A 26,401-nucleotide genomic window follows, 5' to 3' on the forward strand; every position below is an offset into this window, starting at 1 on the left:
TTCAAAAGCAGTGCACTATATAGAGAATAGGGTTCCATTTGGGACACAGCCCATGTTACAGATGATTGTGCTCTGTTCATCGTCACCGGCAACATAAATGCAATGTTTATTTTTTATGTTTTATTATATTTTATTAATCATGTAGAAATTGTATGATTAACGTCTCTCTATTGTCTCCCTCTCGTGAAACACATACCTGTTTGGCTGTCATCCCGACCATGTCAAACATCACATCATAAAAGGCTCTTCTGAAAGCCTGTGTTGTTCTCCATGGTTCAGAGACTGTGTTTTTTCACCACGGTTCAGAGGCTATGTTGTTTCACCACGGTTCAGAGGCTGTGTTGTTTCACCACGGTTCAGAGGATGTGTTTTTTCACCACGGTTCAGAGGCTATGTTGTTTCACCACGGTTCAGAGGCTATGTTGTTTCACCACGGTTCAGAGGCTGTGTTGTTTCACCACGGTTCAGAGGATGTGTTGTTTCACCACGGTTCAGAGGCTATGTTGTTTCACCACGGTTCAGAGGCTGTGTTGTTTCACCACGGTTCAGAGGATGTGTTGTTTCACCCCGGTTCAGAGGAAGTGTTGTTTCACCACGGTTCAGAGGATGTGTTGTTTCACCATGGTTCAGAGGCTGTGTTCACCATGGTTCAGTGGCTGTGTTTCACCACAGTTCAGAGGCTGTGTTGTTTCACCACGGTTCAGAGGATGTGTTGTTTCACCATGGTTCAGAGGATGTGTTGTTTCACCATGGTTCAGAGGCTGTGTTCACCATGGTTCCGTGGCTGTGTTTCACCACAGTTCAGAGGCTGTGTTGTTTCACCACGGTTCAGAGGATGTGTTGTTTCACCACGGTTCAGAGGATGTGTTGTTTCACCATGGTTCAGTGGCTGTGTTTCACCACAGTTCAGTGTCTGTGTTTCACCACAGTTCAGAGGCTGTGTTGTTTCACCACGGTTCAGAGGCTGTGTTGTTCACCACGGTTCAGAGACTGTGTTGTTCCCCACAGTTCAAAGGATGTGTTGTTCACCACTGTTCAGAGGCTGTGTACACTCAGTACTGGGCGTAGTGTATTTTAGTTAATGGGTGTCTGTCAGCAAGAAGTTGTTATTGTGTGTGTGTGTGTATGTGTGTGTGGTAGGTGTAATCTGATCTATGGCGAATGCTCTCCCTAGTCTCATACCCCATATTACCACTCAGATTGTTCTGTTGTAGTAGTAATCAGTGAAGATTAGATTGCCAGTGTGGCAAGGCTGTGTTCACCATGGTTCAGTGGCTGTGTTTCACCACAGTTCAGAGGCTGTGTTGTTTCACCACGGTTCAGAGGATGTGTTGTTTCACCACGGTTCAGAGGATGTGTTGTTTCACCATGGTTCAGAGGCTGTGTTCACCATGGTTCAGTGGCTGTGTTTCACCACAGTTCAGAGGCTGTGTTGTTTCACCACGGTTCAGAGGATGTGTTGTTTCACCACGGTTCAGAGGATGTGTTGTTTCACCATGGTTCAGTGGCTGTGTTTCACCAGAGTTCAGTGGCTGTGTTTCACCACAGTTCAGAGGCTGTGTTGTTTCACCACGGTTCAGAGGATGTGTTGTTTCACCATGGTTCAGTGGCTGTGTTTCACCACAGTTCAGAGGCTGTGTTGTTTCACCACGGTTCAGTGGCTGTGTTTCACCACGGTTCAAAGGCTGTGTTGTTTCACCACGGTTCAGAGGCTGTGTTGTTTCACCACGGTTCAGAGGCTGTGTTGTTTCACCACGGTTCAGAGGATGTGTTGTTTCACCACGGTTCAGAGGATGTGTTGTTTCACCACGGTTCAGAGGATGTGTTGTTTCACCCCGGTTCAGAGGGTGTGTTGTTTCACCCCGGTTCAGAGGGTGTGTTGTTTCACCACGGTTCAGAGGATGTGTTGTTTCACCACGGTTCAGAGGCTGTGTTGTTTCACCACGGTTCAGAGGCTGTGTTGTTTCACCACGGTTCAGAGGCTGTGTTGTTTCACCACGGTTCAGAGGCTGTGTTGTTTCACCACGGTTCAGAGGCTGTGTTGTTTCACCACGGTTCAGAGGCTGTGTTGTTTCACCACGGTTCAGAGGCTGTGTTGTTTCACCACGGTTCAGAGGCTGTGTTGTTCACCACGGTTCAGAGACTGTGTTGTTCCCCACAGTTCAAAGGCTGTGTTGTTCACCACTGTTCAGAGGCTGTGTACACTCAGTACTGGGCGTAGTGTATTTTAGTTAATGGGTGTCTGTCAGCAAGAAGTTGTTATTGTGTGTGTGTGTGTATGTGTGTGTGTGTGTGGTAGGTGTAATCTGATCTATGGCGAATGCTCTCCCTAGTCTCATACCCCATATTACCACTCAGATTGTTCTGTTGTAGTAGTAATCAGTGAAGATTAGATTGCCAGTGTGGTCTAACGCAATACATATACAAACAATAAAGCATAGTAGTAAAAGTCTACCCTCAAATCCCCCTGTATTTATTATTATTTCAAATTAGGTTGCAATAATATAATTTGTGGTATGCTTTAGGGAGCTTTGGGGGGTAGTTATAGTGAATGCCTGGTAGGCAATGTGGTTCTATGAACTGAAGCTGAGGGAAATGTGTGTGTGTGTGTGTGTGTGTGTGTGTGTGTGTGTGTGTGTGTGTGTGTGTGTGTGTGTCGGAGGGATTCTGTTACTCTGTGGTTACTGATCCTGTCACTGGAGGCGTACCAACCAGGCCTCAGTGCCAAGAACATGCAGTCAGTCTGTATCTCCTGTCAGAGGGTGATCTCAGTTCACACACTCATTCATTCACACACACACACACACACACACACACACACACACACACACACACACACACACACACACACCGTATGCACATACATGTGCCACAACATGCTCCCAAATAGTCAGGCAGGGAGGCAGCGCTGGGATGGGGACACTGCATTATGTAATCTGTGGCGTAGAGACGCAGAGAGCGAGAGAAGCAGAGAGCGAGAGACGCAGAGAGCGAGAGACGCAGAGAGACAGAGACGCAGAGAGACAGAGAGAGAGACAGACAGATTGCTCAGTTTGGCCGGGCGACCAGCTCTAGGAAGAGTCTTGGTGGTTCCAAACTTCTTCCATTTAAGAATGATGGAGGCCATTGTGTTCTTGGGGACCTTCAATGCTGCAGAAATGTTTTGGTACCCATCCCCAGATCTGTGCCTCGACGTAATCCCGTCTCGGAGCTCTACGGACAATTCCTTCGACCTCATGGCTTGGTTTTTGCTCTGACATACACTGTCAACTGTGGGACCTTATAGAGACAGGTGTGTGTGCCTTTCCAAATCATGCCCAATCAATTGAATTTACCACAGGTGGACTCCAATCAAGTTGTAGAAACATCTCAAGGATGATCAATGGAAACAGCATGTACCTGAGCTCAATTTCAAGTCTCATGTAAATAAGGTATTTCTGTTTTTTATTTTTTTATCAATTTGCAAAAATGTCTAAAAAAAACTGTTTTCGCTTGTTCATTATGGGGTATTGTGTGTAGATTGATGAGGAAAAAATAGGATAAGGCTGTAACGTAACAAAATGTGGAAAAAGGGAAGGGGTCTGAATACTTCCCGAATGCACTGTATGTGTAACCTCCTACATAGTCGATATGTAGCATATTAGACCTGCTGGAGTGTGGGTGGTGACGATGACAATGTATGCATCCCAAATGGCACCCTATTCCCTTTATAGTGCATTACAGTGCCTTCAGAAAGTATTCATACCCCTTATTCCACATGTTGTTGTGTTACAGCCTGAATTCAAAATTGATTAAATAGATGTTTTTGTTATCACCCATCTGCACACAATACCACATAATGACCAAGTGAAAACATGTTGTTGTTCTTTTGTGCAAATTTATTGAAAATGAAATACAGAAATATCTCTATTTATGTAAGTATTCACACCCCTGAGTAAATACGTGTTAGAAACACCTTTGGGAGCGATTACAGCTGTGAGTCTTTTTGGGTAAGTCTCTAAGAGCTTTGCACACCTTGATTGTACAATATTTGCCCATTATTCTTTAAAAAATTATTTAAGCTCTGTAAATTGGTTGTTGGTCATTGCTAGAGAAAAATGTTCAGGTCTTGCCATAGATTTTCATGCATATTTAAGTCAGAACTGTAACTCGGCCACTCAGGAACATTCACTGTCTTCTTGGTAAGCAACTAGATTTGGACTTGTGTTTTAGGTTATTGTCCTGCTGAAAGGTGAATTCATCTCACAGTGTCTGGTGGAAAGCAAACTGAACCAAGTTTTCCTCTAGGATTTTGCGTGTGCTTAGCTCCATTCCATTTATTTTTTATCCTGAAAAACTCCCCAGCACATAACATGATGCAGCCACCACTATGCTTGAAAATATGGAGAGTGGTACTCAGTAATGTGCTGTATTGGATTTGACCCAAACATAACACTTTGTATTCAGGACAAAAAGTAAATTGCTTTGCCAATTTTTTTGCAGTATTACTTTAGTGCCTTGTTGCAAACAGGAATATTTTTATTCTGTACAGGCTTCCTTCTTTTCACTCTGTCAGTTAGGTTTTCAGTAACAGTTTACTTGACACCCAGCATCATAAGACGTTTTGACACGGTTATAACCATGTCATAATGTGTCATAACATCTGACATAACTTGTCATAACCTGTCATAATATGGTCATAACACTGTCATGACACATTTATTTTCCCTTATATTTAGACCTGTTGTCACATATATTGCATTATTTTATGGCTGGTTATGACACTTACATAAGAATGTCAAAACCCACTAAACCTATTGTACCGTGGTAGTTATTTTATGGCTGGTTATGACACCTACACAAGAGTGTGTCAAAATCCACAAAACCTACCACACAAGGCAAAACATTCCATTACACCTTAGCCTACTTGTTAACAGTATGTTTATGTTATATATATATTTTTGAAATTGACCATATTAAATTATAATTGTAATTGCGCACACATTGATGTCATACATGCACCTACGCCAATGCTCTGTTTCTGATGACTGCAATTAATGCAGGAGCCGATTTCAAGAGCAGGACAAGACACCCTCTTTTTGACTGATGACTGACAAAAAGATAGAGGAAGAGAAGTGTTTTCAATTAAATCATCAACCAATTAGTAGGCAATGTCTACTCATAACTGGTTAAAATCACAAGATGCACACTGATGATGTCATTGGAAATACTTACTGTATCTTCCTTCCTCTATATTTTTTACTAAAAAACATAGAAACGTGCCATTTTTACATATGTTGATGCTCAAATGGATATTCATTGTCTACTTCTTTTTTTATTTTTACCCATCTACGAATAGTAGTCCTTCTTTGCGAGGCATTTGAAAACCTCCTTGGTTGAATCTGTGTTTAAAATTCACTGCTTTACTGAGGGACCTTACAGATAATTGTATGTGTGGGGTACAGAGATGAGGTAGTCATTCAGAAATCATGTTAAACACTATTCATGAATTTTAAATTCGGGCTGTAACACAACAAAATGTGGAAAAAGTCAAGGGTGTGAATTCTTTCTGAAAGCACTGTATATAGGGATTAGCATGCCATTTGGGACAAAGACATACAGTATAAAAGGTCTAATCGAGATGGATGGATACACAGCCCAATGGGATTTGTTGTGACGTAGCCTAGGTTGTGCTTGATTTTATCAATACATAGATCCTCATGGAATTCCTTCAGTTTCTTAAAGGTACTTAGAATTACATTATCACTGCGTTGATTTGTTTAGCTCATTTCCCCCTAACATTTATCATGCATATTCTGTGGAATTGAGGCATTTTAAGAGCTCTCAACACTTTGTGTCCCAATTAGCACCTTATTCCCTATAGTGCACTAATTTGGGAAATGGCCCATAGGGCTCTTGTCAAAAGTAGTGCACTAAATTGGGAATAAGGTGCCATTTGAGACAATACCTATGTGTGTACTAGCCCTAAGTGCTGTTCTCATAATGATGGTTTCCGTAATACTCTGGTGTTCTCCCAAACCATGGAAGAATGTCTGCTTCTTATTAGAATAAAAAACCTCTCCATCCCACAATACCAGTTTGGGAAGCATCCCCAGGATCATTAGTTATTTTCTACAATCCTATAGTGTGGATAATAATCAGCCTCTTACTTCTGTGGTTTGTTTCTTTGTGCTGAAAACCAACGGGTATCCTTCCTTTCTTGTGTTGCAGATAAAATCGAAGAAGCACAGAATGAACTGAAAGAAACCAAAGCCAGCGCACAGAAAGGTATGATTTCTAAATGATGAGTAACGATCAAAGGGAATTCATGGAATGCTTTCACTTACAACATATGCTAGTTAGCTAAGTGTATGCTGTGGGGAATTTATGTAACTGTTCATACTCACAGTAACCCAGTGTTTTGTAAAGAACGTACTGTGCCATTTTACGTACTGCTGCAATTGCCGGTGTTCTGTGGTAAATGCTGTAAGTGTCTTTTTGAGCTCTTAATAGGAAAAAGTATTGGTCCTTTGTGCGGTGTGTCAGTGGAGTCCAGTCATTACATTATGGAGATTACATTTTTAACGCAGGAGAAACTGTCTGGATGTTTTCCGTCTGCCTTTCCTCAGGCAGTCAGTGGTTGCGTCTGAAATGGCACCCTATTCCCTATATAGTACACTACTTGAGGTAGCCTAAGTCAACCCTAAAGACGTATGATAATACTGAGGTATACATCAGTCAATTCAAAATGTTCTTGTTTTTTGTATGATACATGCAAGGAACATTTTAATTGGTCAATCACAGTAGCTCATGAGGTGGAATAAGGCGAAGGCTTTGTTTTTGAAAGGGGTTATGTGAACTGTAAAAAGACAGAGCTGTACAGAAGGGTATCCTATGAAGCAAGCTAGATCTACTCAGTGTTTTCTAAAGCTAACCAGCTTCAGTTAGCTTCACATTCCAGCTCAGGCTTCATCTGTACTCAGCGGTGGATATTGCTCGTCCGCCTGCCGCTAAGTTTAGCAGGAGTGTAACTGCACGTGCATGTCACACATGGCTAGTCGAACACCAAACTCTTCATGGAGACAATGCTGAAACATCAATCCATGGGCAAGTCATTGCCACATTTTCATTTCTGTCGAAATCTAAAAGAAAGAAAAGTTATCTTGCAAATTTAGCAGGGTATGGTGTGAAATAGACTTTTAGAAGTGCCATCTTTATTTTATTACTTATAGTTAATGTCATTTTTCGTTGTGCCTATCAATGCACAAGCACCTTTTTCCAACTCCTATTGCACCTTCTGTCTGTGGAACAGCTTGTTGCGTAGTGGCCATAGACATACAGTGCCTTCAGAAAGTATTCACACCCCTTGACTTTTTCCACATTTTGTTGTGTTACAAAGTGGGATTAAAATGGATGATCTACACAAAATACTCTGTAATATCAAAGTGGAAGAAAAATTTGAAAAAAATATATATATTAGGAGGTTGAATACTTATCTTGATTAGATAAGTATTCAACCCACTAAGTCAATACATGTTAGAATCACCTTTGGTAGTGATTACAGATGTGAGTCTTTCAAAGTACAGAGAGGTCCTTGATGAAAACCTGCTCCAGAGTGCTCAGAACCTCACACTGGGGAAAAGGTTCACCTTCCAACAGGACAACAACCCTAAACACACAGCCAAGACCATGCAGGAGTGGCTTTGGGACAAGTCTCTGAACGTCCTTGAGTGGCCCAGCCAGAGCCTGGACTTGAACCCGATCGAACATCTCTGAAGAGACATGAAAGTAGCTTTGCAGCGACGCTCCCCATCCAACCTGACAGAGCTTGAGAGGATCTGCAGAGAAGAATGGGAGAAACTCCCCAAATACAGGTGTGCCAAGCTTGTAGCGTCATACCCAAGAAGACTTGAGTCTGTAATTGCTGCCAAAGGTGCTTCAACAAAGTACAGAGTAAAGGGTCTGAATACTTATTTAAATGTAATATCAGTTTCTTATTTTTTATAAATGTTCAAAAATGTCTAAAAACCTGTTTTTGCGTTGTCATTATGGGGTATTGTGTGTAGATTGATGAGGAAAAAAAACAAAAAACGTTTTAATCCATTTTAGAACATAACGTAACAAAATGTGGAAAAAGGCAAGGGGTCTGAATACTTTCCGAATGCGCTCCATGTCTATGGTTGGTTGCAGCTGTCAGTTTGCCTTTAGCAAATTTCTAAATACAATCGCGCTAAAAACATACAGTTTGGAAAGCAAATGCTGTCATTACTAAACGTGTAATGTGATATGTGTTTTAACATGACCATTTCTTTACACAGAAACAAACATTTGATTAGTAAAATATTTATTCAGTCAAATGAAGGGGATGATGACACAATCTTTGCAACAGGGAGGGTATTTGATTTCATTGGCCCTCAACTCGTGGCTCAGACATAAATGGTCCAAACACACCAAGACAGTCGTGAAGAGGGCACGACAATGCCTATTCCCCCCCAGGAGGCTGAAAAGACTTGGCATGGGAGCTCAGATCCTCAAAAAGTTCTACAGCTGCACCATCGAGAGCATACTGACTGGTTGCATCACCGCTTGGTATGGCAAATGCTCTGCATCCGACCTCAAGGTGCTACAGAGGGTAGTCCGTACGGCCCAGTACATCACTGGGGCCGAGCTACCTGCCATCCAGGACCTCTATACCAGGCAGTGGCAAAGGAAGGCACTAAAAATGGTCAAAGACTCCAGCCACCGTAGTCATAAACTTTTCTCTCTGCTATGGCCCGGCAAGCGGTACCTGAGCGCCAAGTCTGGGACCAAAAGGCTCCTTAACAGCTTCTACCCCCAAGCCATAAGACTGCTGAACAGTTAATCAAATGGCTACCCGGACTATTTGCATTGACCCCCTTATTTTATTATTATTTATTATATACTTTTTTATTATAATCTCTTGCACAGGCTCGATGTACACTCACTGGACTCTAACCACACACACATTCCTTCACACTCTTCACATACTCTGCTGCTACTCTCTGTTTATTACCTATGCATAGTCACTTTACCCCTACCTACATATACATATTACCTCTACTACCTCGTATCCCTGCACATTGACTCGGTATCGGTACCCCTTGTTTATATCCTCGTTATTGTTATTTTATTGTGTTACTATTTTTCCTTTAGTTTATTTAGCAATTTTGTATTCTTTTTTTAAGCTGCATTGTTGGTTAAGGGCTCGTAAGCATTTCACTGTAAGTCTACACATGTTGTATTCAGCGCATGTAATAAATACAATTTGATTTGATTTGAAATTGAGTTATTCCTGAGTTAACCTGCCCTGGAGCAGGTTAGTTCTGAAGGATTTGTTGCCATTCGTAGGATTCCTCTCTGGTCAGATGGTCCTATGGGCCAGTGCACTATATAGGGCAGTAGTTTTCAAGCGGTGTGCCGCAGAACTTTAACTAATCTTTTTTTTTTTTTATGTAACACTCACTTATAAACGTAACCTGTGGAATGAATGTGACATTTTGATTTGGGAGCACCAGTCCCGCTAGAAAGAATATCACTCAGATAATACATTGAATGGCACAAATGGTTACATCTGTATAGATGATTTGTAGTATGTACCAGGTGAGAGGGAGGTCATCACCACTAAATAAATTCATAGGGACATTTGGGGGAAGTTTTAGGTGCAGAATATTTATCCCATCAATGTGTGCCACGGTTAAAAAAAGGTTGGGAGCCACTGGTATAGAGAATAGGGACGCAACCATAGACTAAATATTTACTCCTGAAACTGTAAGGCTCCTTGAACGCTGTAAGGCTATGTTCCTTAGCTAGGAAGATTAGTGTTAGTATGCCAAGGAGATTAATACACCAGGAGGGTTCCGGTATTTCCTCTATCCCATTAGATCCCTCTGCTCTCTGAGCAGTCCCTACATAGGATGCATCCCAAATGGCACTCTTTTCCCTTTATAGTGCAGTACTTTCGACCAGGGCCCAAAAGTAGTGCACTAAAATAGGGAATAGGGTGCCATTTGAGATGTAGCCTCAGTCTCCTTCTGAATGAGGTTGGGTGGGGTTATGTGATGAAGCGAGAGGATTCGGAACTAACAATATATAGAATGTCTAAATCCCCTCTCCAAATACACCGCTGGTGATGTCACCAGGCCTGTCAATCACAGGTTAATCCCCCTGGAAAGGCATTAGCAATAGGTGCTACTAGGACACCATGACACAACTTTTTCAATTTCTGAATGGCCACTCATTTTCCATGCCTTTCAGTCATTTTTCCCCCTTGCATTCTAACTCATGGCCATTCCATGCAATGTACTATGTAATCCAAAATAGAAATCATTGATTTATATATTTAATATTGCAGATAGATTGTAACTTCCATCAATGTAATTGTCTGCATCACTTCCAATCCCCCATATGTTTTTTTCTCTCGCAAATAAATATATATATATATATATATATATATACAGCTGTGGAAAAAATTAAGAGACCTCTGCAAATGTTTCTAAAATCAGCATCTCTACATGTATGACAGCCATTCCATTCCAGTGTCTGTTGAATTCCAACACAGGCACACCTCATTCTACTGAATTAGGTACTGATTAGGTGATCACATGAACCAAATCTTATTTAACGAGGAAAAGTATAAAACCACTGCTGTGGTCATCACTATCCTCTTGCAATAGGACCAGCTGGATGGCAAAAACAGTGCTAAAAGTTCCTCAAAAGTAATATTAATCAAAAAATAACTATTGACCATGCCAAAAGAGTTGAAAAGGAAAGTTTTGAGTGAGGAAAAGAAGGGTTCAATTCTGGCTTTACTGGCAGAGGGATACAGTGAGCGTCAGGTTGCTTCCATCCTTAAAATGTCAAAGACGGCGGTTCATAAGAACAAGGTCAAGCAGCAGACATTGGGGACAACAAAGTTACAGACAGGCAGAGGGCGAAAACAACTCTCTACTGACCGGGATGACCGCCAACTCATTCGAATGTCACTCAACAGGATCAAGTGACCTACAAAAAGAAAGGCAAACGGCAGCTGGGGTGAAGTGCACGGCGAGGACGGTTCGAAACAGGCTCCTAGGGGCACGGCTGAAGTCGTGCAAAGCTAGAAAAAAGCCCTTCATCAATGAGAAGCAAAGAAGAGCCAGGCTGAGGTTTGCAAAATACCATAAGGATTGGACCGTAGAGGACTGGAGTAAGGTCATCTTCTCTGATGAGTCCAATTTTCAGCTTTGCCCAACACCTGGTCGTCTAATGGTTAGACGGAGACCTGGAGAGGCCTACAAGCCACAGTGTCTCGCACCCACTGTGAAATCTGGTGGAGGATCAGTGATGATCTGGGGGTGCTTCAGCAAGGCTGGAATCGGGCAGATGTGTATTTATGAAGGATGCATGAATCAAGCCACGTACAAGGTTGTCCTGGAAGAAAACTTGCTTCCTTTTGCTCTGACATTGTTCCCCAACTCTGAGGATTGTTTTTTCCAGCAGGACAATGCGCCATGCCACACAGCCAGGTCAATCAAGGTGTGGATGGAGGACCACCAGATCAAGACCCTGTCATGGCCAGCCCAATCTCCAGACCTGAACCCCATTGAAAACTTCTGGAATGTGATCAAGAGGAAGATGGATGGTCACAAGCCATCAAACAAAGCCGAGCTGCTTGAAATTTTGCGCCAGGAGTAGCATAAAGTCACCCAACATCAATGTGAAAGACTGGTGGAGTGCATGCCAAGACGCATGAAAGCTGTGATTGAAAATCAGGGTTATTCCACCAAATATTGATTTCTGAACTCTTCCTAAGTTAAAACATGACTATTGTGTTGTTTAAAAATGAACATTAACTTATTTTCTTTGCATTATTCGAGGTCTGACAACACTGCATCTTTTTAGTTATTTTCTGCAAATAAATGCTCTAAATGACAATATTTTTATTTGGAATTTGGGAGAAATATTGTCAGTAGTTTATAGAATAAAAAAAAATGTTATTTTTACCCAAACACATACCTATAAATAGTAAAACCAGAGAAACTGATAATTTTGCAGTGGTCTCTTAATTATTTCCGCAGCTGTATATACATATACAGTGGGGAGAACAAGTATTTGATACACTGCCGATTTTGCAGGTTTTCCTACTTACAAAGCATGTAGAGGTCTGTAATTTTTATCATAGGTACACTTCAACTGTGAGAGACGGAATCTAAAACTATATATATATATACATATCCTTTAAAAAAATATATTTCCCTTTAATACTTTCCAACCCCACCACTCCTTCCCTAATTGGAGTAAACTAGTGAACAACAACGCTTAGGCCTCTACTTCCAGCTTATACATACTATATACATTTTATGGACACAGTCAATTTTACAATAATTCTATTTTGTTTGTTTTTACTCCTGAACTTCCTCTACCCTCAACCTCTCCGATCATTTTCATGATGTCCATCCGGTTTGCTTCTATATGCCATATCTTTCTAACTGTGCTCTTTCACAAAAGCTCTCAACCTATAACCTATATACTTATTATGGACACAGTATGCTTTACATTAGTTATCTTGTTGTTATTAGTTGTTGTCAGTTGTTATTAGTCCCATCCTTCAGCTCCATTCAACACCTCCCATCTATCTCTTAACACCATCCATATTGGATTTCTATTTGCCATATATTTTTCAACTGTACATTGTTTCTACAGATTATAAATTGAAAATAAACATTTTTGCTAAAAGTATTATTATATTATTGATCGATTGATTAACTATGACTTTTCAGATCACCCAGTAGTGCTATCTGCAGGGTTAGCTCCAGGTAAATATTGCAATCCTTCAGCCATTCCTTTACCTGTGACCAAAAACATGCTACAAATGGACAGTACCAAAACAAATGATCTAATGATTCTGTCTCTTCGCAGCAAAATCTGCAGAGCTGGGAAGATTGTATCCCCCATATAAATAACATTCTATTGGTAGCAAGAATTTTGTGTAATAATTTAAATTGAAAAGTTCAAAGTTTTGAATGTATACTTATTCATTTATAAGACCACCAAGCGTTACTTAGTGTCTTTTTAGAAAGTATTCACACCCCTTGACTTTTTCCACATGTTGTGTTACGGCCTGAATTTAAAATTGATTAACTTGAGGTTTTGTGTCACTGGCCTACACACAGTACCCCATAATGTCAAAGTATAATTATGTTTTTCGAAATGTTTACAAAGTAATAACAAATAAAGCTGAAATGTCTTGAGTCAATAAGTATTCAACCCTTTTGTTATGGTACATTCAGGAGTAAACATTTGCTTAACAAGTCACATAAGTTGCATGGACTCACTTTGTGTGCAATAATAGTGTTTAATATGATTTTTGAGTGACTACCTCATCTCTGTACAGGTCCTTCAGTCGAGCAGTGAATTTCAAACACAGATTTAACCACAAAGACCAGGGACATTTTCCAATGCCTCGCAAAGAAGGGCACCTATTGCTAGATGGGTAAAAATAAAAAAGCAGACATTGAATATCCTTTGAGCATGGGGAAGTTATTAATTACACTTTGGATGGTGTATCAATACACCCCGTCACTACAAAGATACAGGAGTACTTCCTAACTCAGTTGCCGGAGAGGAAGGAAACCACTCATGGATTTTACCATGAGGCCAATGGTGACTTTAAAACAGTTACAGAGTTTAATTGCTGTGATAGGAGAAAACTGAGGATGGATCAACAACATTGTAGTTACTCCAAAATACTAACCAAATTGACAGAGTGAAAAGAAGGAAGCATGTACCGTAATTTTTCGACCCTGCGGCGTATATAACGGTGCGGCTAATCTATGGATTTTTACAGCTAACGGCCACTAGAAGACCTCCTAAATCTATGGATTTTACATGTTACAGTCCACCAACTTTAACTCTATGGGCTCTATGACCGGTCCGCGCCCCCCACCTTTAAGCGGCGGGCTCCAGCAGGAAAAGCTGGAGGCCGGAAAAGAGTGAGACAGGTAGCGCGCAAAAGTAAAAGTGGAACCGAGAGTGGTACGAGAGACAGAACGAGAGCAAGACAGACAGACATTACGAGAGCGAGACAGTTTGTCTCTTTCCCGACAATCCCCTCTGTGCACGAACCCTTACATATGGTAATTAAACATTAAAACACCTACGGCTTATAGTCCAGTGCGGCTTATATATGTACACATCATTCAATATCATTCAATTTAGCTGCTGCGGCTTATACTCCGGTGCACCTTATAGTGCGGAAAATACGGTACATAATAAAAATATTCCAAAACATGCATCCTGTTTGCAACAAGGCACTAAAGTAATACTGCAAAAAGTTTGGCAAAGAAATGAACTGAATACAATACAGCACATTACTGAGTACCACTCTCCATATTTTCAAGCATAGTGGTGGCTGCATCATGTTATGGGTATGCTTGTAATCGTTAAGGACTGGGGAGTTTTTCAGGATAAAAAATTAATGGAATGGAGTTAGGCAAAATCCTAGAGGAAAACCTTGTTCGGTCTGCTTTCCATCAGACACTGGGCGAAGTATCCACCTTTCAGCAGGACAATAACCTAAAACACAAGGCCAAATCTACACTGGAGTTGCTTACCAAGAAGACAGTGAATGTTCCTGAGTAGCCGAATTACAGTTTTGACTTAAATTTACTTGAAAATCTATGACAACACCTGGAAATGGTTGTCTAGTAATGATCAACAACCAATTTGACAGAGCTTGAAGGATTTTGAAAAGAATAATGGGCAACTTTTGCACAATCCAGGTGTGGAAAGCTCTTAGAAACTTACCCAGAAAGACTCACTGCTGGAATCGCTGCCAAAGGTGCTTCTAAAAAGTATTCACTCAGGAGTGTGAATACTTATGTAAATCTGATATTTCTGTATTTAATTTTCTAGAAATTCAGTAGAAACATGTTTCATTATGTGGTATTGTGTGTAGATTTGTGAGAATAAAATATATTTAATAAATTTTGAATTCAGGCAGTAACACAACACAATGTGGAATAAGTCAAGAGGTATGAATACTTTCTGAAGGCACCGTAGGACCAATATCTATCTATATCAGGGACTAATAGGAATCCTGACATCATCTTATGGGTAATGGGGAAAAAATGTTTAAAAGCCAGGAAATCATGACAGGCCTATAGGCCCTGGTCAAAAGTTATGTAATATATAGGGAACAGGGTGCCATTTGGGATGCACACAGGGTAAAGCTAACCTTATGTAATGGGCCTCTAAAACCACACTCTCTTTACCCTTTTGATGCATACAATCACATATTTGTGATCATTGTTGAGTGGTCCCTGCAGCGTACGATCACAAATATGTGATTGGAACAGTAGCAACAGAACGTATGATGCAACGCGTCTAAACAACATTGTTGTCTGAAAAGCATATAAACAATGTTTTGTACTGATGGGAAATAAAGGTCTTCACAAATTTATTCCTCAATTTCACCTTTGTAAAAGATAAATGTGAACTTCATCGTCCAAGCATCACATGGAACACATCCACAGCCAAACTCATTCCATAAACCAGTCTAAATAACAGGTTGTGCTGAACATTTTTTTCTCCGTAAGTTAGTGACCTAACAGCTAGACTTGTTTACAATGTACTACATCTCTGGTGAGCACAAGATAGAAATGTAATTTTGTTTAGAAAAAAGATGTGTCAGCTAAGCTAACAGCGGCTAAATTCTTTATGATGACAGGAGGAGATGGCTGCTGTTTTACGGGCTCCTCACCAATTGTGCTATTGTGTGTTTTTATGCTTTATTTCGAACTTATTTTGTACGTAATGTTTCTGCCACAGTCTTTTACGACTGAAAATAGCTTCTGGATATCAGGACAGCGATTACTCACCTTCAGACACCCGACAAGGCCCAAATCCCTGTCTTTCGCAGGAGAAAGAGACTGAGATATCGGGGACGTAGGTCGGGGTGCCTTTTAAGGATCCGACGGCGAGTGGGTAATCTGCCTCTTCCATCAGTCCTATTAGCCAACGTACAAACATTGGATAACAAAATTGATGAGCTAGGATCACAAATATCCTACCAACAGAACATTAAATACTGTAATATCTTATGTTTCACCGAGTCGTGGCTGAACAACGACGTGGATAACATACAGCTGGCGGGGTTTACGCTGTATCGGCAAGATAGAACAGCCGCCTCCAGTAAGACAAGGGGTGGCGGTATGTGTCTATTTGTAAACAACAGCTGATGTGCAAAATCTAATATTAAGGAAGTCTCAAGGTTTTGCTCGCCTGAGGTAGAGTATCTCATGATAAGCTGTAGACCACACTATTTACCAAGAGAGTTTTCATCTATATTTTTCGTTGTTGTCTATTTACCACCACAAACCGATGCTGGCACTAAGACCGCACTCAATGAGCTGTATAAGGCCATAAGCAAACAGGAAAACGCTCATCCAGAGGCGGTGCTCCTAGTGGCCGGGGACTTTAATGCAGGGAAACTTACATCTGTTTTACCTAATTTCTACCAGCATGTTAAATGTGAAATTATGTTGAAATTTAAACATCTCTTTCAAGGCCAGATTTCGGAGTTATGGGACAGCCCTCTGGTGTATCTGGTTTAAACAGTAGAAGCTTTATTTGGTTGGGTAACTGACTGACAGGACACCCACAGGATAAATGCTGCAATTTCACTGAATTGTGTGGTAATGTAGTAATGAAATACACCAGTTTTTTCCCGTTACTGTATTTTGTGTTATGTAATTATCTGGCACAATAATAATTAGCACTGGTTCTCTCTAGGATTAAGTGCAATTAGGGATTGACTTCATTACTTGTCACGTTTGCACTACATATTTAATGTATGCATATGCAATGTATTTACAATAACATTGCATTAAGGTACACATTTATAGAGAACAGTTAGCTTTTTATTAATCTATCCTCAACAAATCCACATCATCATTATGAAAGGGAACATTTTAAGGAATGGTTTGAAACGGAGTGGGAATGAGGAAGAGAGCGACGGAGAGGGTGGGTTTTATACATACTGTAATGATGCGTGGGCCTCAGTGGCTTCAGACACACAGCTAGCGCGGCTGAGGAGAACTTCCAGAGCCCAAAACAAGAATCTGTGAGAACGAGCTGTCGGAGACAAAGGGCAGTGTTGTGTTGTTGTTGAGGATGGAGGTTTTACAGATCAAACGTCCAACATAGACAAGTTATTTGCTGTTGCGTTAAAAACCTTGATGCACAAGAAGAGTACAGCCATTTATATTTGGTAGAAAGACCGATGGTTAATGCAACTGGTGATGATGATTTGTTTTATTTTGTGAAATACCCTAATTGATTCATGCTCTGAATATTTTGTGCAAGATAAAAATAAACTAGGAATATGTCTGCGAACAGAATTGTTTGGATGAAACTGTCTGAAAAATGTGAGAGGAATTCGTGCATTGGGGAGTGTTGCATAACAAACTTTACTTCCAATTGATCAACAAACGGATGCTTTGGTAGCACAGTTCGCAGGGTGGTTTCTTCTAACACAGGCCTAACCATATTTTTATCTGGTTGGTGACTCTCCATGTAGTGAATCAAATCTATTGTTCTCAGTGAAGATCCTCATAGCATATCGGAATATTTTTATTTTGCATCAACTATAAACTGTAGCTCAGTCGGTAGAGCATGGCGCTTGCAATGCAAAGGGTCAGGGGTTCGATTCCTGCTAGGGCCACCCATACGTAAAATGAATGCACGCATGACTAAGTCGCTTTGGATAAAAATTTCTGCTAAATGGCTTATTATTAACATTTGACATTTAGCAGACGCTCTTATCCAGAGCAATTAGGGTAAAGTGCCTTGCTCAAGGGCACATCGACAGATTTTTCACCTAGTCGGCTCGGGGATTAGAACCAGCGACCTTTCGGTTACTGGCACAACGCTCTTAACCACTAAGCTACCTGCTGCCCATGCTAATTTCTCTTTTGTTTGCTTTACAGGGATTCATGAGGGCGGTCGTAGAAGTGCAGATAACATAAAGGCACTGAAGAGGAAAAAGGTTGTGGCAGAAAACCAGCTGAAGAAAATACCCAAATCTCCTGTGAAGAAGCCCTTGCAGTCCAAGACCTCCGTGGCAACACTCCAAGCTGCCTCGTCCAAGGAAGCCGCACCCTCTTGCTCCTACCCCAACAGCCCTTCTCAAAACCCAGCCAGCTCACCAAGCCAGAACCAAGATACGAAGTATGTCCAGCCTGTTGCTGAATCCTCTGAGGGAGTGACATCCTCCATTGACAATGATAGGCTAAAGCAGAGCGAGGCGTCCTTCTCAAAGCCACAGTCTCTCGATCCCATCAGTGGTAAAGAGGAGTCTGTCTCTGGTGTTGGGGAGTCTCAGCAGCTCAAGGACAGTAGGAGTGGCGAAAAGAGCTGTGAAGGTGACTCTTCTTACCAAGCTAGCGCTCCCCTTGAGGTCTTGCTCAAGGCTATGGAACCGGACTTCAGCTCCTTGGCAGAAAGAAAAAACTCCTTTCCAGTCACAGCCGTTGAAAAACCTGGCCGAACTCTTTCTGCTCAGTCTATTAGTGAAGTAAATGCTATGCCAGCTATACATTTTGGACTCCAAACTCAGCCTGTACATATGCAGAATTACTTTGTAAATAAACAAGAGAACTACACAATAGAGTCCTCTACCCAGGCTGCTCCCTTGCAGACTTTGCAGCATGCTACACAGCATTTCAGCAACTGTGGGGAAAAGCCTGGCTTGCAGATGATCTTCAGTACTGGCTCCTCCGATACCCTAACTCATGCACCTGTTCCCTCAGGCTCCAATTCCTTGCCCCAGAGCCAGCCACCGGTGGTGCACACATGCCAGTCCCTATCTGCTAGTGTCCCTAGCACCATTCAAGTCCCTGTTACACCTGGTTCCAACCCAGTCCAGATGGCCACGGTTGTGAACTTTGGGCTTGAACAGATGTGTAGCATCTCAGCAAAGGACCAGAAGCCTAAGAAGCAGGGGAAGTATGTGTGTGAATACTGCAGTCGGGCATGTGCAAAGCCCAGTGTGTTACTCAAGCACATCAGGTCTCACACAGGAGAGCGGCCCTACCCATGTGTTACTTGTGGCTTCTCGTTCAAGACCAAGAGCAATTTGTACAAGCATAAGAAATCCCATGCTCACACAATAAAACTGGGGCTTGTGGCGCGTTCCGACTCTGGAAGTGGGTCCCTCTCCGTTGATTCTGACAAAGCACTCGGAACACATTCAGATGTGGAGGAAAGTGGGGACAGCGATGAGGAAAGTAGCACAGCAGACCTGGACCCTGACTCGTCACAAAGCAGTGTTGCGGCGTTCTCTGAGAGCAGCACAACACAAGGCAATCATGGGGATGCAGGGGACCCATCAGCTGTTTTCCCCCTGAGTCAGAGGGGCTATGAGTCCAAAGGGACAGCTGGCCTCCCAAAAGTGGTTGTCTACCCTGTCAATGTCTCCCCTCAGCGGGCGGACAGTCCAAGAGTCACAGACTCCAGCCCTGACCAGGCTACTGCCCAGCGGCAAAGGGACTTCCAAACGGCACATCTCAGATCCAGCATCACCGTCCTGTCGTCCTTGAAAGAGGTGGATTGCACAAGCCCCCTACAGGATGCAGGAAGTGAGGACGAGGATCAGCTGTGTAGGACTCCACCAGGAGGCGGACATGGTCAGCTTCAGAGGCAGCAAGCCACAGACTTTTCTCAGCAGCAGCAGGGCAAGTGTCTGCTTAGTCCCCGCAGTTTAGGCAGCACAGACTCTGGGTACTTCTCACGTTCTGAAAGTGCAGACCAGGCCATGAGTCCCCCAAGTCCCTTTGTCAAAATAACCCCACCAACAGACATGGATGTCACCAAAAATGCACTTCCTAATCTCCCTGCAGTGGTTGCCACTGCCATGCATGTGGCTTCCGTGGAGAAGCTATGTGTTGTGCAAGGACAAATGCGCCCGCCGTTAGAAACAAAAGCACTCTCTCTCGAGGAACGAATCTCAAAGTTAATATCAGACAATGAGGCAGTGGTTGACGACAAACAGCTGGACAGTGTCAAACCAAGAAGGACTTCTCTTTCCAGGAGAGGTAGCATAGACTCCCCCAAATCGTATATATTTAAAGACTCTTTTCAGTTTGACCTTAAACCAGTGGCGAGAAGGTCAAGTTCCAGCTCAGACATACCCAAGTCCCCCTTCACCCCCACAGAAAAATCTAAGCCAGTATTTCTTCTATCTGTACCCAATCAGTATACACCAATGGACTGTTTACCAATAACAAGAAGTAATTCTATGCCCACAACTCCAGGGCACTCGGGTCTCCCACCAAATGTTTCCCAGCAACCCCACCCACTACGGATCTGCCAGTCTTTTGATGACAAAATGAGTTCCTTAAACGATGATGTGTTTTCATCTGCCCCCTCTACCCCAAATCCAGCAATACATTCTCGTACTCTTGTACGACAAGTAGCAGTGGAGGATTTCTCCACAAGTGAGGGCCTTACTTCAATCCGTTCCATGGATGAAGGTTACCATGGGTCTAGCATCTCCACTGAGTTAATGCAAAGAAGCAGGTCTTTTGAGCATGCACAAGACCGAAACCGAAAGCCTCAGCAGAGCAAAGGCACAATGTATGAATGTGAGACCTGTCGCAATCGTTACCGAAAACTAGAAAACTTTGAAAATCACAAGAAATTCTATTGTTCAGAGCTTCATGGTCCGAAAAACAAGCCGGTATCTGTCAGAGAGACTGAGCAGGATGTTTTTCAACATGGTATGCAGCAGCCATTAGTCCCCAGAACAGGTATTTCAGGCATAATGGACCAACAGCAATCATTTAGAAAAAGAAGGAAAATGAAGAGTGTTGGTGACGATGATGACCAATCACCAACTGACACCAATCCCCCATGCTCTGTCAGTTTTGATTCTTGCCAACTATCAACAGCCAGTTCAGGTCGGCCATTTTCTCAGCACTCTATCATGGTTGATCTACAGCCTAAAAGCAACCCACCGCAAAAACCTCAAATTCAGCTAGTAGCAAGAGGTACAGATGCAGCAGAATCAAGACTGTCACCGATCAGAGAAACCCAGGTTAACACCTCTGGTAAAGTGAGAGGCGACCTACAGAGGCAAGGCAGCGGTACATCAGTTATTAGACACACCAACTCTTTAAGCAGGCCCAATTCCTTTGAGACCTCTGAATCTATTGACAGGGCCTCTCCTGTTGATTTCATGGACAAAGATGGCCATAGCACAGGAAAAACTAAGGCCGATGCTACTGTCAATCTTTCATTAGAGAGCTACCATGAAAAGATGTCCATACCTAAATGTGCCGACCAGGGGAAACAAGGGATGGAAAACCGTGTCGACAGTACATTAGCAGCAGTGGCTGAGAGCTGTGCTGCTGTCCAGCAGTCTCGTCTGGTTCGCCAAAACAACATTCCTGAAATCCTGGTCACAGAGGAACCTGATCGGGAGCATGACGGTCAGAGCACTGAGCAAGGGGAAAAGGCTGCAGATACATTCAACTGGCCCCAGAGGAGCGAGAGCCTGTCCAAGCTACCAACAGAAAAGCTTCCACCCAAGAAAAAGAGAATTCGTCTGGCTCAGATGGAGCACTCCTCTGGAGAATCCAGCTTTGAGTCCTCACTGTCTCGTAGCCTCAGCAGGGACAGTAGCCTCTCAAGATGCTCCAGTATCTCAGCCTCCTTCGACCGGGATGAGTCATCCAGATCAGAGAGCCCCTCCAGAGGAGAATTTGTCAACAAAATTTCTGAGCCTCAAGGGCTACCAATAGCCTTGAATACCCTGGGGGTCCCTGGCATGATGAGACGTGCTGCCTCAGAACAGATCAGTTGCACTCAACCCTCAGTGGAGATCTTGTGCGACTATCGCAGCAAGTCCTTCGACTGTGGCAGTGTGTCTCCCAGCAGGTCTATGCCACCCAACAGGTCAGTGTCACCAATGGAACTGCCAAAGTGTGCTCAAGCCTCCCCGTCTGTACAGGTACCTCTCATTGAAAGGCGAAGGGGGCCCTTGGTTCGCCAGATGTCTTTAAAGATTGGGCCGGAGAGTCAGCAACATGTCGGGAGGCATGCCATACCTCTCCAGAGACTCCCCACTGTATTCTCTACATCTCAGCAGAGGCCTCAACAGATGCAACAGACTGCCGACAAGCCTCCCCTTGCCCAACCCTTTATTGTGCATTCTGGAGAAACTCTCCCGCAGAAGAATGAAAAAATGGTGCAAAGCATTAACTTGGGCAGCCAAAGTCAACTGCCTCAAGTTCATGGCCTTCCACACCCTTGGCACCTAACGTCGAGGGTTCAGACATGCCAAAATCTACAGAAATCTGTGGTTCATGTCGTGGTCGGCCAAGGAGATGCTCAGTACAAATCTGCTGACTCTCAAGACAAGAAAAGCTTTGTGCCCAAATACCAACTGCAGTGTCCTGCTCTGAGACCAAGCCAAACATACTCTTTCTCTAGCACACAGGGTACTCAGACAACCTTGCCAGTCTTAACAATACCTATTGCCAACCAGATGCAAAGTATTTCAAAGTCTTCAGATGTTCTCCACAATGTTTATGTGGCACAACCGTGTTTTCAGATTGTAAGGAATAAGACACAATCAATAGTATTGCCTCTAGGCCTACAAAACAACCCACCTTCTCAAAACCAACCAGGTGCTCCCCAGTTGCCACAGATACTGATAACCCATGAGCAGATGCACCCTTCCCCCTCTGTGGCCAGTAACCTGTATATTGTAGATACTGACACAAAGACTGTACCAGAAATGAACAAGGACAGGCCTCCAGCATCTGCTGGCCTTCAAGTAAAACATGGTTTAGTTTCCAATACTCAGAACCATATTGGTAAAATTCAAAGATCTCCCTCCCTGGGCTCCTTACACTGCACCCAGAAAATGGCAGCTGTGACCCTCTGCCCACAACAGGAGCCCATTGCCTCAAGCAAGAGAATGCTCTCCCCTGCCAACAGTTTGGACATCGCCATGGAAAAACATCAGAAGCGAGCAAAGGATGAACATGGTGCTGCATGCCTCACTGATGGCAGGTCAGTCAACTACCTGAACTCCAAGATGGCGGAGGTAACTAGGCAACGGAAGCTGATGCTAGTCCGGCAGGTGTGCACCACTGAACCAGTTGACAGTCCCATTGAAACTGAGGCCCCTCCACAGCAGCACGAGAAGCCAGTAGGTGAAAAGGACGCACAGACTCCTAAGAACTGCAAGACTATGACACCTGAAAGCACCGGACAGGATGAATCATCTACTGTAGTTCCCCAGGAACAGCCATGCTCTACATTAAACACCACTCCAGGAAGTCAGGTCTCCTCCTCTGTGCCAGCTAACGCCTCCCTGAAGCCTCAAGAAAAGAGCGAGGAACAGAGATGCTCTCTCGCCAAGTCTCCCATTAGGCCCTCGACTTTTCATGGACAGGTGAAATTAGCCTCATCTGTATCTGTCGTCAACACACGAGACAGCCACCGCCTGTCTTTCCCCAGCCTGAAAACTGCCACCACCTTCACTTGGTGTTACCTGATGAAGAGGAGGCCTCTGCATGTTCCCCAGACGGACCAGAAGGTCTCGGCCTACTCCACCTGGGCAGTGAGCCCCAACAACCCCAACCCACTGGGCCTGCCCACCAAAGTGGTGATGTCTCTCTTTGACTCCAAGCAGAACTCCAAGAAAATACACTACACAGAGGCCATAACGACAAGTATGAAATCCGACATCTTGGCTTATTCAAGCAAGCTGAAAGACGTCATGCCTAATGTAAGAACCAAACAATATTTGTCAAACGTTAATTGCATTTTGCACATTTATTTGTAGAATTATCTGTGTTCAATTTTTCATAATTTAATCTCTTAATCCAATCAAATGTATCCATCATTTCATGATAGGAATTTGTGAAGGGCATGTTATCACATTATTTTTGTTGTCTTGTACTTAGCTAACTTCTCAAATCAACTTACTCCATAGGTCCTAAAGCCTCAGAAATCTGTAACAACTGAGAATAACAGCAAAGTGCAACCTGAGAGTCAGGTGAGCAGCGAGTCAGACAAGGATTCTTCCTTATCCAAAATAGAGCCACGGAGAGTCAAGATATTTGATGGAGGGTAGGTGTCTTAACCGTAATATAAATTATTGTAAGGATTCAGTCATGTTGAGCGATTGCACTGATTGTTTTTCACCTTCTTGTCAACCCTGCAGATTCAAATCTAACGAGGACTATGTGTATGTGCGTGGGCGTGGTCGTGGTAAATACATCTGTGAGGAGTGTGGTATCCGCTGCAAGAAGCCCAGCATGCTGCGTAAACACATCCGCACCCACTCCGACGTCCGGCCCTACCACTGCACCCACTGCAACTTCTCCTTCAAGACTAAAGGTCAGAGCTTACGGCAGCAGTAGCGTGGTTTGGTTTCTAAGAAATTAATCAATAACTGTTATATCTGTAAACTACTTATAAACCCTTTATAAATATAAGTTATATTATACCGTAATGTATATTTTACATTATACCAGCAGCAGTAGCATGGTTTGGTTTATAATCAATTAATCAATGTGATATTGCTTTTTGTAAATTATCTATAAGCATGTAATAAATTATAATCATAACAATTAATAATAATAATAACTCTAAACTATCTATAAACTAATATGTTTTACAATTTGTGTTATTTATAAACCATTTATAATGTGTAACATAATGTAAACTGTTACCATTATTTGTAACTCAAGATATCTACTTTTTATTTGATCATCAAACCCCTTTTTAAATGTTAGGAATATTATACCTTAATGTATACCTTAAGGTGTATCTTAATATATAAGGTACTCCTTATATACCTTTGGTTTACAATATATTTACCAATGGGTTACAGCTTGTTTATTACAGATTTATAAATCAGTAATATCTTAAAACAAATTATCATAAAGTACTTATAAACTTTTTGTAAATATAAGATATAATATATATCTTAAAGTGTTAACATTATTTGTAACTCATGATAGCTATTTGCTTATCTACAGGGCTGGGATCAATTCAAATTGAAGGCAGTCAATTCAGGAAGTGATTTTAATTTAAAATTCAAAAATGGAATAACATTTGAAATAATTAGCTTCTACTCCTCAGTTTATTGAGAAGTCATTTTTTATTTAAATGTACTTCCTGAATTGACTGCCTTCAATTTGATTTGACCCCAGACCTGTAGATAAGCAAATAGCTATACTGAGTTACAAATAATGCCTAGCAGTAGCTGCTGGCTATGTCAGGCTTTGCTGTCATAAGAGATATGCACTGAAAACAGTCATATGGTCATATTTCATTGGGCAAGAAAACATGCATTGTGAGGCCAATAACGCAAGGTTCAATCAAATTACAGGATAATAAATCTTAAATTCCATATGTGGGCAGACATTAATTGCCCGCCAGATATCGCACTTAATTGCTTTGTTTCTACTTTTTAAGGCACTTTTTAATTTCAATAGCTCACAACTGAGTTTACTCTAATCTTTTTCCTGTTAGAAGCCTCTATGGTTTTGAAGACTTTGTCTCTCTCTCTCTGTCTTCTAAAAGAGGCAGGATGATTCACCATTCTCGAACCTGACTGCCCACACGACACTGCAGAACAGAACTCTGTGTCAGCGCATCATCCCACGTTCCTTTAAAAACATTTCTTTATCAATTACTCACCCTTTAGATGCAGCCTGCCTAGAGACTGTGTCTGCATCTCAAATGGCACCCTATTCCCTATGTAGTGCACTACTTTTGACCAGACCCCTATCGGCCCTAGTAAAAAGTAGTGCACTATGTAGGTAATAGGGTGTCATTTGGGGCACAGACAGTGTTCTCGGACTTACGTAAGCTCCTCCTGTGGTGTGTAAGCTTCTCCCACCTTAACGACCCTGAGGCCTTCTTTCTCAAAAAAAAGAAAAGAAGCCCTGTATCTTTGTGGTTGTGATGTGATTTTTGGTTTTTATTTCAGAATGGTCCTCCACTTGTAAAGAGCATCTCATTTTATATTGCTGCTATGCAATGATGTTTCCATTAAAACTTAAATCTCTTCTTACAGGGAATCTGACCAAGCACATGAAGTCCAAGGCCCACAGTAAGAAGTGCATGGAGATGGGGGTGTCTGCAGGCCTCGAGGACCAGGATACAGAGGACTCAGGTACTTCACATTTCAGCATTGACTCACTGTCGTATGGCCCCTATGTGCTGGGAAGACATACTATATAGTTGTTCTGCCTATTTAAAAAGTGAATTCACCACAGGTCTGTAATACACACAGGCAAGGATAGGCAAACATTACAAAATACAATTACAAAATACCATAAATATCAATGTATCAAAATAAACTACAAAATACTTTAATATATTTTGCATTTTTAAATAA

The 26,401-nt window shown here is 42.3% G+C and overlaps 1 protein-coding gene across 4 annotated transcripts in view; it reads left to right on the top strand.

Annotated features, from left to right (window-relative positions):
* The window catches only part of hivep1 (HIVEP zinc finger 1), a 75,176-nt gene that overhangs the window by 42,542 nt on the left and 6,233 nt on the right, over nt 1–26,401 (top strand). For 3 of the 4 annotated variants that reach the window (XM_084166457.1, XM_084166459.1, XM_084166458.1), the window contains 5 exons: nt 6,211–6,267; nt 17,967–23,776; nt 23,984–24,120; nt 24,215–24,390; nt 26,078–26,176. In XM_084166457.1, the coding sequence (XP_084022583.1) occupies nt 6,211–6,267; nt 17,967–23,776; nt 23,984–24,120; nt 24,215–24,390; nt 26,078–26,176 (6,279 nt within the window). Of the gene's footprint in view, nt 1–2,892; nt 3,432–6,210; nt 6,268–17,966; nt 23,777–23,983; nt 24,121–24,214; nt 24,391–26,077; nt 26,177–26,401 lie in introns of those variants that run through there. The other variant, XM_084166460.1, reaches the window with a different exon arrangement.

Source organism: Coregonus lavaretus (assembly GCF_964263955.1).
Source record: "Coregonus lavaretus genome assembly, chromosome: 7".
Classification (NCBI taxonomy): Eukaryota; Metazoa; Chordata; class Actinopteri; order Salmoniformes; family Salmonidae; genus Coregonus; species Coregonus lavaretus.